Genomic DNA, 16,185 nt, shown 5'->3' with positions numbered 1-16,185 from the left:
TGCAGACTGAATTTTCGGACGTGTTCTCGCCCCTGCCCGGCCGCACCCGCCTCATAGAGCACCACATTGAGACGCCCCCGGGGGTGGTAGTGCGCAGATGCCCTTACAGGCTGCCCGAACACAAGAAAAAGGTGGTTTGGGAAGAACTCCAGGCTATGCTCGAAATGGGCATCGTCGAGGAGTCCTAGAGTGACTGGAGCAGCCCGGTGGTCTTGGTTCCCAAGGCCAATGGGTCAGTCCGGTTCTGTGTGGACTATAGAAAAAAAGTCAACGTGGTGTCTAAATTCGATGAGTACCCAATGCCTCGTATTGATGAGTTGCTTGATCGACTAGGCACGGCTCGCTTTTATTCGACACTGGATTTGACAAAGGGTTATTGGCAGATCCCCTTGACTCCACTATCCTGAGAAAAAACGGCCTTTTCCACACCGTTTGGCTTACACCAATTTGTCCCACTTCCTTTTGGGTTGTTTGGGGCGCCCGCTACGTTCCAGCAGCTTAGGGACAAGGTCCTCCACCCCCACACCACGGCCGCGTACTTGGACAATATCATAATCTATAGTAACGACTGGCCACGGCACCTGCAGCACCTGAGGGCCGTCCTTGGGTCGCTGAGGCGAGCGGGTCTCACAGCCAACCTGAAGAAGTGTGCGATTGGGCAGGTGGAAGTACGGTATCTGGGCTTCCACTTGGGCAATGGGCAGGTGCGTCCCCAAATTAATAAGACAGCAGCGATTGCGGCCTGCCCGAGGCCCAAGACCAAAAAGGGGTGAGACAGTTCCTGGGGCTAGCTGGCTACTATCGTAGGTTTATACCTAATTATTCAGACGTCACCAGCCCGCTGACTGATCTCACTAAAAAGGGAGCACCAGATCCAGTCCAGTGGACGGAGCAATGCCAGCGGGCTTTCTCTGAGGTGAAGGCTGCACTGTGTGGGGGGCCACTGTTACACTCCCCTGACTTTTCTCTCCCCTTTACGTTGCAGACGGACGCGTCGGACAGAGGGCTGGGGGCTGTTCTGTCCCAGGAGGTGGAGGACCGCCCCATGCTGTACATAAGCAGGAAGCTGTCGGTGCATGAGGGGCACTACAGCACCATCAAGAAGGAGTGCCTGGCGATCAAGTGGGCGGTCCTCGCCCTCCGCTACTAGCTCCTGGGGCGCCCTTTCACCCTCTGTTCGGACCACGCGCCCCTCCAGTGGCTCCACCGCATGAAGGATGCCAATGCACGGATCACCCGTTGGTATCTGGCACTCCAGCCCTTTAATTTCAAGGTGGTCCACAGGCCGGGGGCGCAGATGGTCATGGCGGACTTCCTCTCCCGTCGGGGGTGGGTGTTGGCTGCAGGCCGGATGACTGCTTGGCCTGAGTCGGGCGGTGGGGATATATGGCAGTGGGGGCGTGGTCAAGCATCGGTCTGTGACCGGAGGGCAGAGTCAGGGAAGGTAAGTGGCAGAATCACTGCACCTGATGTTGGTTAATCTGTGTCTTCCCCAGTGACCGCACCCTATACAAGGAGAGAGAGAGCAGAGGAAGGGAGCTCTCTCCCCTACCAGGCAACTGATGTGTGCGCGCATGTCTGTGTGACTGGGAGTAGTATGTGAAGCTGAAAAGCTGAAAATAAAGAGCTTTTGCAAACTCAGTTCTGGCCTGCTGTACTTCTGTGCTCCACCCACCCGCTCAACATACCGTACTACAACGTGTTATTAGTCACGGCACATTCCCACTACTCAGCGATTAAAATCAGAAACAACTCACATTTTATTGTGTGTGTGTGTTTTTTTTTTTTTAATTACTTCTTTCTGGGGGCATCATGGCTCAGGTGGATAAGGCACCACACCATAAATCTGGGGACCTGGGTTCGATTCCGACCCGAGGTCATTTCCCGATCCCTCCCCGTCTCTCTCCTGCTCATTTCCTGTCTCTACACTGTCCTATCCAATAAAGGTGAAAAAAGCCCAAAAAATATCTTAAAAAAAAAAAAAAAAAAAAAGTACTTCTTTCTTTGTGGCTGCGCATAAAAACCTGCACAAAAATACCACAGAACACTGAGTAAAACTTTTACTGACCAAGTTAAGTACTGGACAGTTTAACTGAGACATGCTGTCTGATGGCTAAATATATACTTAATATACATTTCAAGTTTTGCGATTCACTAGCACTAGAGTCTGCTTCTGAAGCATGATCATCCTCCTTCTGGCAGATTTGGTAAACAAGGTGCCGAATCACCAACAGTGACTGACTGTCCATCTCTATTCACAGTCAGATCATTCAGCATAATTGTCAAAATATGTGACTGCAAAATATTGTTTTGTTTTTTTCAGACAATGGCAAATTATGCTGCAAGATTAAATTGTCATATTGTGTGAAATAGAAAATAAAAAGATTGCACCTTTTAAATCACAGTGTAGTTTCAAGATCAATATGACTGCTAGGATTAAAGCCAGTAACGTGATCAGAATAACCTATGGAGACAAATATAAAAAACAGTCAACAACAAAAACAACATTAAGTGTACAGAGCTCTCCATGATTATCAGCACTCCTTGTAAAGATTTGTAAACTGGGGTAGAAAAAAAAAATTCTACCTTTTGGTGAAGTTGCCTCATCCAACACTGAAAAAATGAGGAAAAATCTAACCTCTCATCTCATCATCTCTAGCCACTTTATCCTGTTCTACAGGGTCGCAGGCAAGCTGGAGCCTATCCCAGCTGACTACGGGCGAAAGGCGGGGTACACCCTGGACAAGTCGCCAGGTCATCACAGGGCTGACACATAGACAAACATTCACACTCACATTCACACCTACGGTCAATTTAGAGTCACCAGTTAACCTAACCTGCATGTCTTTGGACTGTGGGGGAAACCGGAGCACCCGGAAGAAACCCACGCGGACACGGGGAGAACATGCAAACTCCGCACAGAAAGGCCCTCGCCGGCCACGGGGCTCGAACCCGGACCTTCTTGCTGTGAGGTGACAGCGCTAACCACTACACCACCGTGCCGCCCCAAAAATCTAACCTTTTAGTGAAATATATTTATTCAGAGAAAAACAAATCCCTCAAGAAATAATTATTTTCAACAAAAACCACATGTGCCACTATTCTTGGCACCCTTGGAAATTATAGTGAAAATGTAACTGAAGCATTTTTTCCCCATTTAAATTATATATTTGAGTTAATTGGAGTGTTTAGGAACCTTCAAGCTATAATCCATGACTTCCTGATTAACTGGGGTACAAATATGAGGTGACACAGAGGCAAAATTCCCTTAGTCATCTATCAACATGGGAAAAATAAGAACACACAAACCAAATGAGGGAGAAGTGTGTAGAGATTCATAAGTCAGGGAATGGTTATAAAAAATAGCTACTCACCTGAAAAATGTCCAATTTCTACTGTTAGGGCAATAATAAAAAGTGGACACCAACTGGAACTGTTACAAACTTGTCTGGAAAAGCAATCAAGTTTATTCTGCCCGCAAGTACAGGGAGGAGGAGGGTAAGAGAGGCACAACAAACAAACCAAAACCTCCAAGGATCACTGTTGGTGAATTACAAGAAAAAGTAAAATCTTGGGGCTTCTAAGTCTCCAAAAATCACCATCAGATGCCACCTCTATGCTAACAGATTATGTGGAAGGTCTGCCAGAGGAAAAAAAAAGCCTTTTGTGTCAGTTAACCACAAATGTTAACACCTGAAGTTTGTGAAACACTACTATAACTTTGACTGGAACTGTGTTCCATGATCTGATGTAATAAAAATGGTGCTGTTTGCTCTTTGGGATCTTCCAGCAGGACAATGATCCGAAGCATATGTCCAAATCAACACAAAAATGGTGAACTGACCACAGAATCAAGCTTCTGTCATGGCCATCTCAGTCCCCTGACCTGAACCCTATTGAAAACCTGTGGGGTGAGCTGAAGAGGAGTGTGTACAAGAGAGGGCAGAGGGCCATGGATGATCTGGAGCAGCGTTTCTCAACCTTTTTTCAGTCATGGCACCCTTCAGAAGTATGCAAATTCTCAAGGCACCCCCATATAAAATATACACAGTCACGCTGACCATACGCTGGCAGTGACGTTGTGACATGGGAAAGGGGGCCGTGAGACAAATTTTGATGATGCATGAGGCGGCGATGATCTACATTAGTGTAACTATCATTTTTTGGAATTTTAATTCATTTTATTTATTTCAGTGTTAGAATATATAATTTTTTGACGGCACCCCTAACGAAGCCAGACGGCACCCCGGTTGAGAAAGGCTGATCTGGAGAGATTTTGTAAAGAGGAATGATCTCAGATGCCCTGCTCTGTATTCTCCAACCATATAAAATATTATGGAACACGTGACTTGTCCAGGGTGTACCCCGCCTTTCGCCTGTAGTCAGCTGGGATAGGCTCCAGCTTGCCTGCGGTAGAACAGGATAAAGCGGCTAGAGATAATGAGATGAGAGGAGACATGATACTGTTTTTCTGGCAAAGGTAATTTGTACAAAGGGTGCCAATGTAGCATGTGTTTTTGTTGAAAATAGTTATTTCTTGAGGAGGGATTTGCTTTTCTCTGAATAAAATTTATATTTTAACTAAAGGTTGGATTCTTCTAATTTTTTTCAAACCCTTTTGACTCATCTTTACAAGGGGTGTCAATAATCGTGGAGGGCACTATATATATATATATATATATATATATATATATATATATATATATATATATTTGTGCAGCAGCTCTGTATAGTGTTTCAGTAAATTTTCCAAATATTGCGTCATCTTTCAAGTTAGTTGTAAGCAAGTGAGTCTTACAAAACATACATACTGTACATTTTTAAGAGAGTGAGAGACAGTTAAAGGGATTTTTTTTTTTTAGGTTTGTACATATGGACCTTATCAATCAAGACCACAGATTTTCAGTAGGGATCAGATGCAGATACTGAGATGTTCTTTGTAAAACACTGTATTTTACAGACAGCGTATAACATTTTTATTCTTGTCTATAGTCCCCTTTTGCTAAAACACACACACACACACACACACACACACACACACACACACACACACACACGTGTATGACCCTAAAGCTCTGATTGATGGGTGCTGAAGCTCAACATTTTGTTAAATGTTCTCAGGAAGGGCTTCTGTGAATGTGACGTTTAAATGATTTTGAATTGTGACATCCACAAGAATTAACCAAACAATTTCATTATAAAACCTGTGACTTTTGGGCTTCCAGCCACATGAAGCCGTTTATGAAACTACAACCCCGATTCCAAAAAAGTTGGGACAAAATACAAATTGTAAATAAAAACGGAATGCAATGATGTAGAAGTTTCAAAATTCCATATTTTATTCAGAATAGAACATAGATGACATATCACATGTTTAAACTGAGAAAATGTATCATTTAAAGAGAAAAATTAGATGATTTTAAATTTCATGACAACAACACATCTCAAAAAAGTTGGGACAAGGCCATGTTTACCACTGTGAGACATCCCCTTTTCTCTTTACAACAGTCTGTAAACGTCTGGGGACTGAGGAGACAAGTTGCTCAAGTTTAGGGAAAGGAATGTTAGCCCATTCTTGTCTAATGTAGGATTCGAGTTGCTCAACTGTCTTAGGTCTTTATCGTATCTTCCGTTTTATGATGCGCCAAATGTTTTCTATGGGTGAAAGATCTGGACTGCAGGCTGGCCAGTTCAGTACCCGGACCCTTCTTCTACGCAGCCATGATGCTGTAATTGATGCAGTATGTGGTTTGGCATTGTCATGTTGGAAAATGCAAGGTCTTCCCTGAAAGAGACGTCGTCTGGATGGGAGCATATGTTGCTCTAGAACCTGGATATACCTTTCAGCATTGATGGTGTCTTTCCAGATGTGTAAACTGCCCATGCCACACGCACTAATGCAACCCCATACCATCAGAGATGCAGGCTTCTGAACAGAGCGCTGATAACAACTTGGGTCGTCCTTCTCCTCTTTAGTCCGAATGACACGGCGTCCCTGATTTCCATAAAGAACTTCAAATTTTGATTCGTCTGACCACAGAACAGTTTTCCAATTTGCCACAGTCCATTTTAAATGAGCCTTGGCCCAGAGAAGACATCTGCACTTCTGGATCATGTTTAGATACGGCTTCTTCTTTGAACTATAGAGTTTTAGCTGGCAACGGCGGATGGCACGGTGAATTGTGTTCACAGATAATGTTCTCTGGAAATATTCCTGAGCCCATTTTGTGATTTCCAATACAGAAGCATGCCTGTATGTGATGCAGTGCCGTCTAAGGGCCCGAAGATCACGGGCACCCAGTATGGTTTTCCGGCCTTGACCCTTACGCACAGAGATTCTTCCAGATTCTCTGAATCTTTTGATGATATTATGCACTGTAGATGATGGTATGTTCAAACTCTTTGCAATTTTACACTGTTGAACTCCTTTCTGATATTGCTCCACTATTTGTCGGTGCAGAATTGGGGGATTGGTGATCCTTTTCCCATCTTTACTTCTGAGAACCACTGCCACTCCAAGATGCTCTTTTTATACCCAGTCATGTTAATGACCTTTTGCCATTAACCTAATGAGTTGCAATTTGGTGCTCCAGCTGTTCCTTTTTTGTACCTTTAACTTTTCCAGCCTCTTATTGCCCCTGTCCCAACTTTGAGATGCATTGCTGTCATGAAATTTCAAATGAGCCAATATTTGGCATGAAATTTCAAAATGTCTCACTTTCGACATTTGATATGTTGTCTACGTTTTATTGTGAATATAATATCAGTTTTTGAGACTTGTAGATTATTGCATTCTGTTTTTATTTACAATTTGTACTTTGTCCCAACTTTTTTGGAATCGGGGTTGTAACTGTGGCTCATATTTCCAACAGCGTTTGTATTTTTAAAAAAAATATATATATTACCTGATTTGTGCAGGTCAACAATCTTCTGTCTCTTTTGTGCTGAAAGTGTTTATGACCCATGGAAATGGATAACAACATTTAAATAACATTGGCTGGCATTGAGTGGTATATCAGATATGTTCCATTCAGCTAGCATGATCTTGAACGAGTCGAAGACGAGTTCAAGATCATGCTAGGTGAATGGAATATATCTGATATACCACGAAAAAAGCCAGACAATATTATTATACATACACATTCCTTTCAGGTTTACAACACATCTTTTTCATAATTCTCTCAAAATCTTCCGTATTTATTGAAGCAAACCTGGTGGCTGTGTTTGTTTACAAATTGTCATAGTTGGTCACTAGCATGAAAAAGTTTTACATCGCCGATGTCATGTTGTCTTGACAACCATACAATATCAAACCATATTCAACGCTTATGCTCCATTAGGTAGAGTGACGTAATACACATAGGATAAGCGATATGCTAACAATATTGTATGCTATCAAACCAAACGAATGAAACCCACTAGAAGGGAATAGAATACAATGTTTTTATTCTATTGAAAAAGTGTCCTGTATGTATAATAATTAAATAATATTGGCTGGCTTTTTTATGTGGTCTATCAGATATTCCATTCAGCTAGCATGATATTGAATGAGTCGAAGATATAGCAGTAGCGAAGGCCAAGGCGAGCTTACCCACGACTTGGTGTGGTTAGCGCGGCAGCCCAGTTACCTTCTAGCTGGTGTAGCGTTAGTGCAGGCCAATGCTAGCGCAGTCAAGCCAAATATTATTATTTTCCCTGTGTAATTTACTTAGTTACTTTGCCTGGTATGCCTAGCCCCTCCCTCTCTCTGCTCTTGCCTAGCTTGCTCAAGACTGCCGTCTGTCCTCATTTCCCATTGGTGGAATGACCCTTCCATTGAGGTCAGAACTGCCAACTCCCTGACCACCTTCAAGCACAGTCTGAAGACCCATCTCTTCAGGCTGCATCTTTCCCCTGCTTCCCTGCCCCCTGTGTAATCGTATATCAGTTTTGACCAACCCAGGCTGTGTACTGTCTAGCCTGGTCATGATGACTTGGGGTTAGCCATTATGCTTTTATTTTTCTCTATTTAGTTGTACTTTGTCAGCTCATTTGTATGTATGGTGTTGCGCAAACCAACTACTTATCAATTCGGACAAGACTAATAAGTCAGTTAACATCTAAGTTGTCAGATGCAACTGTGCCTTTCCTTCGTCAAGAGTTAAATCCTGTTGCTTCCATAAGAGACCTAGATGTCATACTTGACTCAAACCTGACCTTCACGGATCATATCTCTATTATCGTCATCTCTGCTATCTAGTCTGTGTCAAATAAGTAAAGTCCGACAATTATTCTCCAAAGATGTTTTGCAAGTAATCTTAAATTCTCTAGTGTTTAGCAACTTAAATTATTGCTTAATGGTTTGGTCTGGAACCTTTAAGAAGATCATTCATAAACTACAGCTTATGCAAAATTTTGCCACAAGTATACTAACTGACACCAAAAAATACGATCATATATTTCCAGTCTTGAAGGATATTGGTTGGTTGTCCATGGAAAATATGCTACATTTGCATGATGTCATCATGGTATATAAATGCATTAATTATTTAGCACTAGTGTATCTAAGCTCAAAGCTTGTAAGGTGTTCTGATATCCATACCTACAACACGCGGAGAAAAGATGATCTAAGTGCTCTAAAGTGCTGTATATCCACAATACAGCATGGATTCTTCTACAGAGCAATTAAATCTTGGAACTGTCTTTCAGAGCAGACAAATAAATCTTTATCTCTTTCTTTATTAAAGAAGAATGGCAAAGCCAAACTTAGTAGACTCTGGAAAAAGTCACATTAAGATCTTTATTGAACTTATCCTTTTATACAGTTTGTTGTTTTACTGATTTTGATATGTAATTTAAAATAATTATTTGGTTTTCAATATTATTGTAAATTAATTCTGAAAAACCCTGTGGGAGAATTAATAAAGTTGTATTGTATTGGTTGGCTTGTTTTCCAAGGCGGTTTGCTGATTGTTATTGTTACTTCAACAGAATATTACACTAAGTGTTATTCTGTCACTTGTTCAGTTGGCACTAGAACTTTCTTGTCTAGAAGTTCAGCATTTCTTGTACATTGCTCTGGATAAGAGTGTCTGCTAAATGCCTGTAATATAATGGCAGGCACTATGAAGCTCTCTGCACAAAAACAACTGGCTACAAGAACAAGCCCCCCAGGCAATCTCCCTCAAGTTAGCTTACAATTGTTGAGAAATTGTGCAATATCCTACAGTTATTTTGTAAATACATTTATACTGGGGCGGCACGGTGGTGTAGTGGTTAGCGCTGTCGCCTCACAGCAAGAAGGTCCTGGGTTCGAGCCCCGGGGCCGGCGAGGGCCTTTCTGTGCGGAGTTTGCATGTTCTCCCCGTGTCCGCGTGGGTTTCCTCCGGGTGCTCCGGTTTCCCCCACAGTCCAAAGACATGCAGGTTAGGTTAACTGGTGACTCTAAATTGACCGTAGGTGTGAATGCGAGTGTGAATGGTTGTCTGTGTCTATGTGTCAGCCCTGTGATGACCTGGCGACTTGTCCAGGGTGTACCCCGCCTTTCGCCCGTAGTCAGCTGGGATAGGCTCCAGCTTGCCTGCGACCCTGTAGAAGGATGAAGCGGCTAGAGATAATGAGATGAGACATTTATACTGGTTACATACATGTGCCTGATGCATTACATTTCATGTAAGCACTGGAAACAAATCCCTCAGCTTTGACACTTGGAAAAATCTCATCTCATCTCATTATCTCTAGCCGCTTTATCCTTCTACAGGGTCGCACGCAAGCTGGAGCCTATCCCAGCTGACTACGGGCGAAAGGCGGGGTACACCCTGGACAAGTCGCCAGGTCATCACAGGGCTGACACATAGACACAGACAACCATTCACACTCGCATTCACACCTACGGTCAATTTAGAGTCACCAGTTAACCTAACCTGCATGTCTTTGGACTGTGGGGGAAACCGGAGCACCCGGAGGAAACCCACGCGGACACGGGGAGAACATGCAAACTCCGCACAGAAAGGCCCTCGCCGGCCCCGGGGCTCAAACCCAGGACCTTCTTGCTGTGAGGCGACAGCGCTAACCACTACACCACCGTGCCGCCACTTGGAAAAATATATTACAAAAATAAAATTATTTAAAAACACAGAAATACTGACGAGGCATGTCACGATCCATCACGTGGCAATAAATTGTGATACAAATTTATAATGATTTGAACCGATGAAATAAAAAAAAAAAAGAATTGCGATCAGGCAGTATAATGTCATATGGCCCTTTTCCACTACCCTTTTTCAGCTCACTTCAGCTCACTTCAGCCCGACACGGCTCGCGTTTCGACTACCAAAAAACAGCACGACTCAGCTCGCTTCAGCCCTGCTTAGCCCCTAAAACTCGCACCGTTTTGGAGTAGGGCTGAAGCGAGCCAAACCGAGCTGAGTGGGGCTAGGGGCGTGAGCAGACACTCCCCTGTGCACTGATTGGTGAGGAGGAGTGTCCTCACATGCCCTCACACGCCCCGCGAGCACGCGGGGATCTGTAAACATCGTAAACCCGGAAGAAGAAGAATTATGAATTACGAGAATTATGAAGCCTTATGCGCCTCGCCTCATCTATACGCTCTTGCCAGTATCTGTTGCCGTTGTCGGTGACAACAAGCCACAGCACCAAGACCAGCAACACTAACGACTCCATGTCCTCCATGTTTATTGTTTACTATTCGGGTCGTGAGACTACCGCTTAAAAGCTCACTGATGTCACTGTTTGCGCCGCCTAACGACATCACGTGACGTCCACCCACTTTCGCTAACTCCACCCAATGTGTCCACCCACTTCCAGCCAGCACGGTTCAGCGCGGTTGTAGTCGAAATGCAACTCCAACAGCCCCACTCAGCTCGGCTCAGCACGGCACGGCTCAGCCTGACTCAGCCGCGTTTGTAGTGGAAAAGCGGCATTAGTTTTTTTTTTTTAACTGTAATTGCATTTTTTAGACAGCAGAGGACACAATAACATACAATAGTGGGAATGCATGTGATGTCACTGTAGGCGAAAGTAACGCAGCTCTAATGCTGCAAAAACACACAGCTGTAAAATGGGAAAGAGCTGTTGTGTGATTGTACAAATAGATTTAACAAGAAATCGGAACTCTTTTTTTATAGACTGCTGAAAGATTAATAAAAGAGAAGCAAATGGAAGCAGTACAAATGTCCATAAAAGTTTATTAAGAAGAGACCTATTTGTTATTAACTTTTTTTTTTCAGTTTTCACAAAGGGAATATGCAAGTTGATAAAGAATAAGGAAATATTGCTTTTTTTGTTAATAAAATTTGATGAACTTGAAGTTCCTCCCAATTAGATTGGATGCATTTCTCTGTAAATTGTCAGACAGAATGTTTCTGTAGACTTCCGAATTCATTCTGCTGCTACCATGAGTTCAATCACCAATAAAGATTAGGGAGTCCTTTTCAGAAACAGCCATGCAAGCCCAAATCATCACACTACCTTCACATGCTTCACCCATGAGGACCTATGTTGTGGATCAGGAGCAGATCCTTTCTTCCTCCACAACTTGGTCTTTGCATCACTTTATTAAAGATTAATCTTAGTTCCAGAAATTTGTGTCTCATCTCCGCATTTCTTTGTGAATTCCAATCTGGTCTTCTGGTTCTTGCTGATGAGTGGTCTGAATCTTGTGGTATGGCTTCTATATTTCTGCTTTCAAAGTCTTCTTTGAACAGTGGTTTGTGATACCTTCAGTCCTGCCCTGTGGAGGTTGTTGGTGATATCACTGACTATTGTTTTTAGGTTTTCCTTCACAGCGCTCACAATGTTTCTGTCATCACCTGCTATTGGTTTCCTTGGACAATCCATTCAATGTCTGGTGGTTAGAACACCAGCAGCTTATTTCTTTTTCTGAACATTTCACACTGTTATATTAGCTCTGCCCAACAAATGCAGTCTTCACAGGCAAAACCAAGGGTTCAAACCAAGATTAAACACTGAGAGAGTTCAAACAAAAATTTGCCATGTTCTAAGTTGTTTGACATATCTAGATGTAAATATCAGGAAATTAAATTTGAACTTCTGGTCAACTGTCCCATATTAATTTTCTGAACACAAACCCAAATGTCTTATAATAATAATAATAATAATAATAATAATCTTGACTTTGCCATTCCAATACTTTCAGAGGTGTAATATATAAATACACACCAAAAGTCCCTCCTGTGCCAGAATCTGGTCTTCCCAGGCAGTCTCCCATCCCAGTACTAACCAGGTGCATTGGGCAATGCCCAGCTCCGCTTCTATAGCCCTTGGCCTTTCACCTATACAGCTTGGGTTACAGTGGGAGGCTAGTCCTCTGGTAACCATGGCAGTTTATCTCCTCACTCGCATCTGTATTGCAGCGTGCCTTGCCAGACGACAATAGGTACCATTTTTATGATGGTCTTTGGTATGCCCCGACCATGAGTAGAACTTGTACATAATAATAATAATAAATTTTATATATATATGTTTACAACTGATGTTGCAAACAGTGCATCAGAAATGGTGCTTGCTCACTGAATAAGCGAAAATGCATGGATAGATTTTGGTTCAGATGGAATTAAACTTCGTATCATACTTAGTTGCACACTGATACTTAGAAATTCTTTTTTTTTTTTTTTTTAAAACAACATAGAGGGCCAGGGCGGCACTGTCGCCTCACAGCAAGAAGGTCCGGGTTCGAGCCCCGTGGCCGGCGAGGGCCTTTCTGTGCGGAGTTTGCATGCTCTCCCCGTGTCCGCGTGGGTTTCCTCCGGGTGCTCCAGTTTCCCCCACAGTCCAAAGACATGCAGGTTAAGTTAACTGGTGACTCGTGAATGTGAGTGTGAATGATTGTCTGTGTCTGTGTGTCAGCCCTGTGATGACCTGGCGACTTGTCCAGGGTGTACCCCGCCTTTCGCCCGTAGTCAGCTGGGATAGGCTCCAGCTTGCCTGCGACCCTGTAGAACAGGATAAAGCGTCTAGAGATAATGAGATGAGAATGAACATAGAGGGCCCTCTGATTCAGAATCACTGTCACTCATTTTCGCCAGGTGCGTCTTTCCCACCGGTAACGTGGAAATGGTGAAGACAAAATAAGACACGATTTCATTAGTCGACTTCCTGGAGTTAACCAATCATGAGTATCCTTTTTTTCGTGATTCAGTGCAAAAAAATGTGAGTCTCACGGCAAAGTCGTGCAAGTTGACAGGGCAGTTTTCAGCAAGTGTTAGAGCAAAAAAACCCCAGTGTGTCGGCATGAAATTAAAGCATGCCAGCCTCGACACGCAAAAGCGCTCTGGGGAGAACACTAGTGTGTGTGTGTGTGTGTGTGTGTGTGTGTGTGTGTGGTTTTTTTTTTTATATAAGAACACATATACATACACATTTTTACATGCACGTACGTATGTATGTATGTCAAACCCACATGAAGGACACAGGAAACCAGTTTTTCAGAGGTTCTCATGTTAAATTCACCAGTCGTGCTTTAAAATCCTCAAACCGTCCTACACATGGTTTTCTCAGGGCTCTGCTTAAATCCCCCCCCAACTGTGTTCTCAGTGGAAAAGTTGGCTCTGTGGGTGCTTCATAGTTGAGTTGAAAAACACACACACACCTACACTTTAAACATACACCAGCTGAAACACAGCTGGAAGCCACTTTCCAGGAGTGTGTATAACATGCCTTTCACCATATTCTTTTTATAAAAGCATTTAAAATAGGCGTCCCAAATGAATGTGTAAATATAATTAACTCAGTATACGCGAAAAGCTCCACCCAATAACCCGCATAATTAAGTGTTGTTGTTTTTTTAAGGTGGAAGGATGGATTTGGCAACCCTCCCTGCCACGCCAGCATCAGATTCATCCGCGTGGGAGCGAAAGGTGGATTACAGTCTATAAGACACCAAGTGTTCCCTCACTCACATGTGCAAAAAGATCTTCAACCACAGATCTCCAAATCCAGCTGTGCTTTTTGTGTGAAAAATGAAGAAGTTACTCTAAATCCAGACTCTAAAGGCGTTCCAGAGATCAACTTTTCCAGACACCCACACACACACACACACACACACACACACACCAATTCCCGCTAAGAGCAAACATCTGGAAAGCAGATGTTCTTTTTTTTCTCCTTATTCAAAAAACAAGTGTCTTGTTCTGAGGTTTTGTTTTTCTGGCTACCTTTAGGGTAGGGATTTGTAAACTAATAAGTTTTATAATTGCTTTTATACACTGCATCTCAAACAAACATGAAATCAAAGTTTTCTAACTACTGGAGGGTTGATTTACTAGAAAAATTATTACTACTACTACTATTAATAATAATAATAATAATAATAATAATAATAATAATGTGAACGGACTTACTCCAGCAGTTATTTTCCTTTTAGTTGCTGTACACTTTGTGGACTGGTCTGGATGCTCCTGTGGATATCCTCTTGTCCCTGTCCCCAGCAGAGTGGATCCCTGTCTGGCTGTCCACTCTTGTCTCTCTGCTATCTCCATTCTCATTCACTGACAGAGGAAAACCCACTTTCCCTTCTCAAGGCAAAAGGTTTGCAGCTCTGTTCAGCCTGTTGTCAGTGACTAAAAGCCGCCCTGCTCTGACGGTCCGCCTCCATGTGGAAGAATGTTTTGCTACTTTATGTTTGTCTGACGTCATGTCTACTCTATCCCCGTTACATGGTTGGATATAATGATGCTCGAGTTGAACTGGGAACTCGGAATTCTCCAGTTCACACGAACTGATCCATCTAAAGTCGGAAATAAAAATGAATATATATATATTATATATATATATATATATATATATATATATATATATATATATATATATATACTCACTGTCTATAAAAAAAATGATTTTGTGTTGTTTGGTTAGTGTTTCATTTATTAATAAAGTGGGTGCTGAAAACATCTTGAAATTTTAATGAAGTGTTACACAATATTCAAATACAAACAGAAACTCAAAAGACTGCTGAAGAAAAATTAACTCGTGCTGTTATTTCTATTTATTTTATTATATATTTATATTATTAAACATTTCCAGTTCTTACTTTTTATAATGAGCGCCGCCATGTTGAAGTGACGTCATGGAAGCTAAGACGCTTCCTAGCAGAAATTACAAGTTTCCCATCCAGGAAATTTTCCAGTTCCAACACAACACAAGAGAAAACCACTGATCTCTACATAAAATATCTGAAGAGCTCATTGGCCAGTCAGAGTGAGGCGAGCTGGCCGCCATATTACCACACACATAGGACCCGTGCTCTGCCTAGGAAGCTACACAAAACTCATCTCATCTCATTATCTCTAGCCGCTTTGGGTACACCCTGGACAAGTCGCCAGGTCATCACAGGGCTGACACATAGACACAGACAACCATTCACACTCACATTCACACCTACGGTCAATTTAGAGTCACCAGTTAACCTAACCTGCATGTCTTTGGACTGTGGGGGAAACCGGAGCACCCGGAGGAAACCCACACGGACACGGGGAGAGCATGCAAACTCCGCACAGAAAGGCCCTCACTGGCCCCGGGGCTCGAACCCGGACCTTCTTGCTGTGAGGCGACAGCGCTAACCACTACACCACCGTGCCGCCCCATATTTTATTATTATTATTATTATTATTATTATTATTATTAATTTGACCAAATAGAAAATACATAGACAATACATGCATAACAGAGAAGAAACAAATTGTACATGACAACAGAACAGAACAATTCTGGTTTCCACAGAGATGGAGACAGCATGTGGGTCAGGGTCCACAAAAATAAAGTAATTTCCTGTTGCCCGGAGGCATGTGAACCCTCATATACTGTTCCAGATCAGCAATCAATCAATCATCCATCCATCTATCCATCCATTATCTGTAGCCGCTTATTCTGTTCTACAGAGTCGTATGCAAGCTGGAGCCGATCCCAGCTGACTATGGGCGAGAGGTGGAGTACACCCTGGACAAGTCGCCAGGTTATCGCAGGGCTGACACAGAGACACAGACAACCATTCACACCTACGGTCAATTTACTGTAGAGCTACCAGTTAGCCTAACCTGCATGTCTTTGGACTGTGGGGGAAACCGGAGCACCCGAAGAAAACCCACGCAGGCATGGGGAGAACATGCAAACTCTACACAGAAAGGCCCTTGCCAGCCGCTGGGCTCGAATCCAGAACCTTCTTGCTGT

The 16,185-nt window shown here is 43.0% G+C and overlaps 1 protein-coding gene across 2 annotated transcripts in view; it reads right to left on the bottom strand.

Annotated features, from left to right (window-relative positions):
* enpp1 (ectonucleotide pyrophosphatase/phosphodiesterase 1) overlaps positions 1-14,624 on the bottom strand; it is a 122,757-nt gene extending 108,133 nt beyond the window's left edge. The window contains exons 1-2 of one of the 2 annotated variants that reach the window (XM_060914219.1): positions 14,361-14,624; positions 2,392-2,464 (exon numbers count right to left, since the gene is read on the bottom strand). In XM_060914219.1, the coding sequence (XP_060770202.1) occupies positions 2,392-2,464; positions 14,361-14,504 (217 nt within the window). In that variant the 5' untranslated portion in view covers positions 14,505-14,624. The remainder of the gene's footprint in view (positions 1-2,391; positions 2,465-14,360) is intronic. The other variant, XM_060914220.1, reaches the window with a different exon arrangement.
* Between the last annotated feature and the right edge of the window lie 1,561 nt (positions 14,625-16,185).

This window comes from Neoarius graeffei, chromosome 2 (genome assembly GCF_027579695.1).
Source record: "Neoarius graeffei isolate fNeoGra1 chromosome 2, fNeoGra1.pri, whole genome shotgun sequence".
In the NCBI taxonomy this organism is placed as follows: Eukaryota; Metazoa; Chordata; class Actinopteri; order Siluriformes; family Ariidae; genus Neoarius; species Neoarius graeffei.
This window is presented reverse-complemented; position numbering and strand designations above follow the sequence as displayed.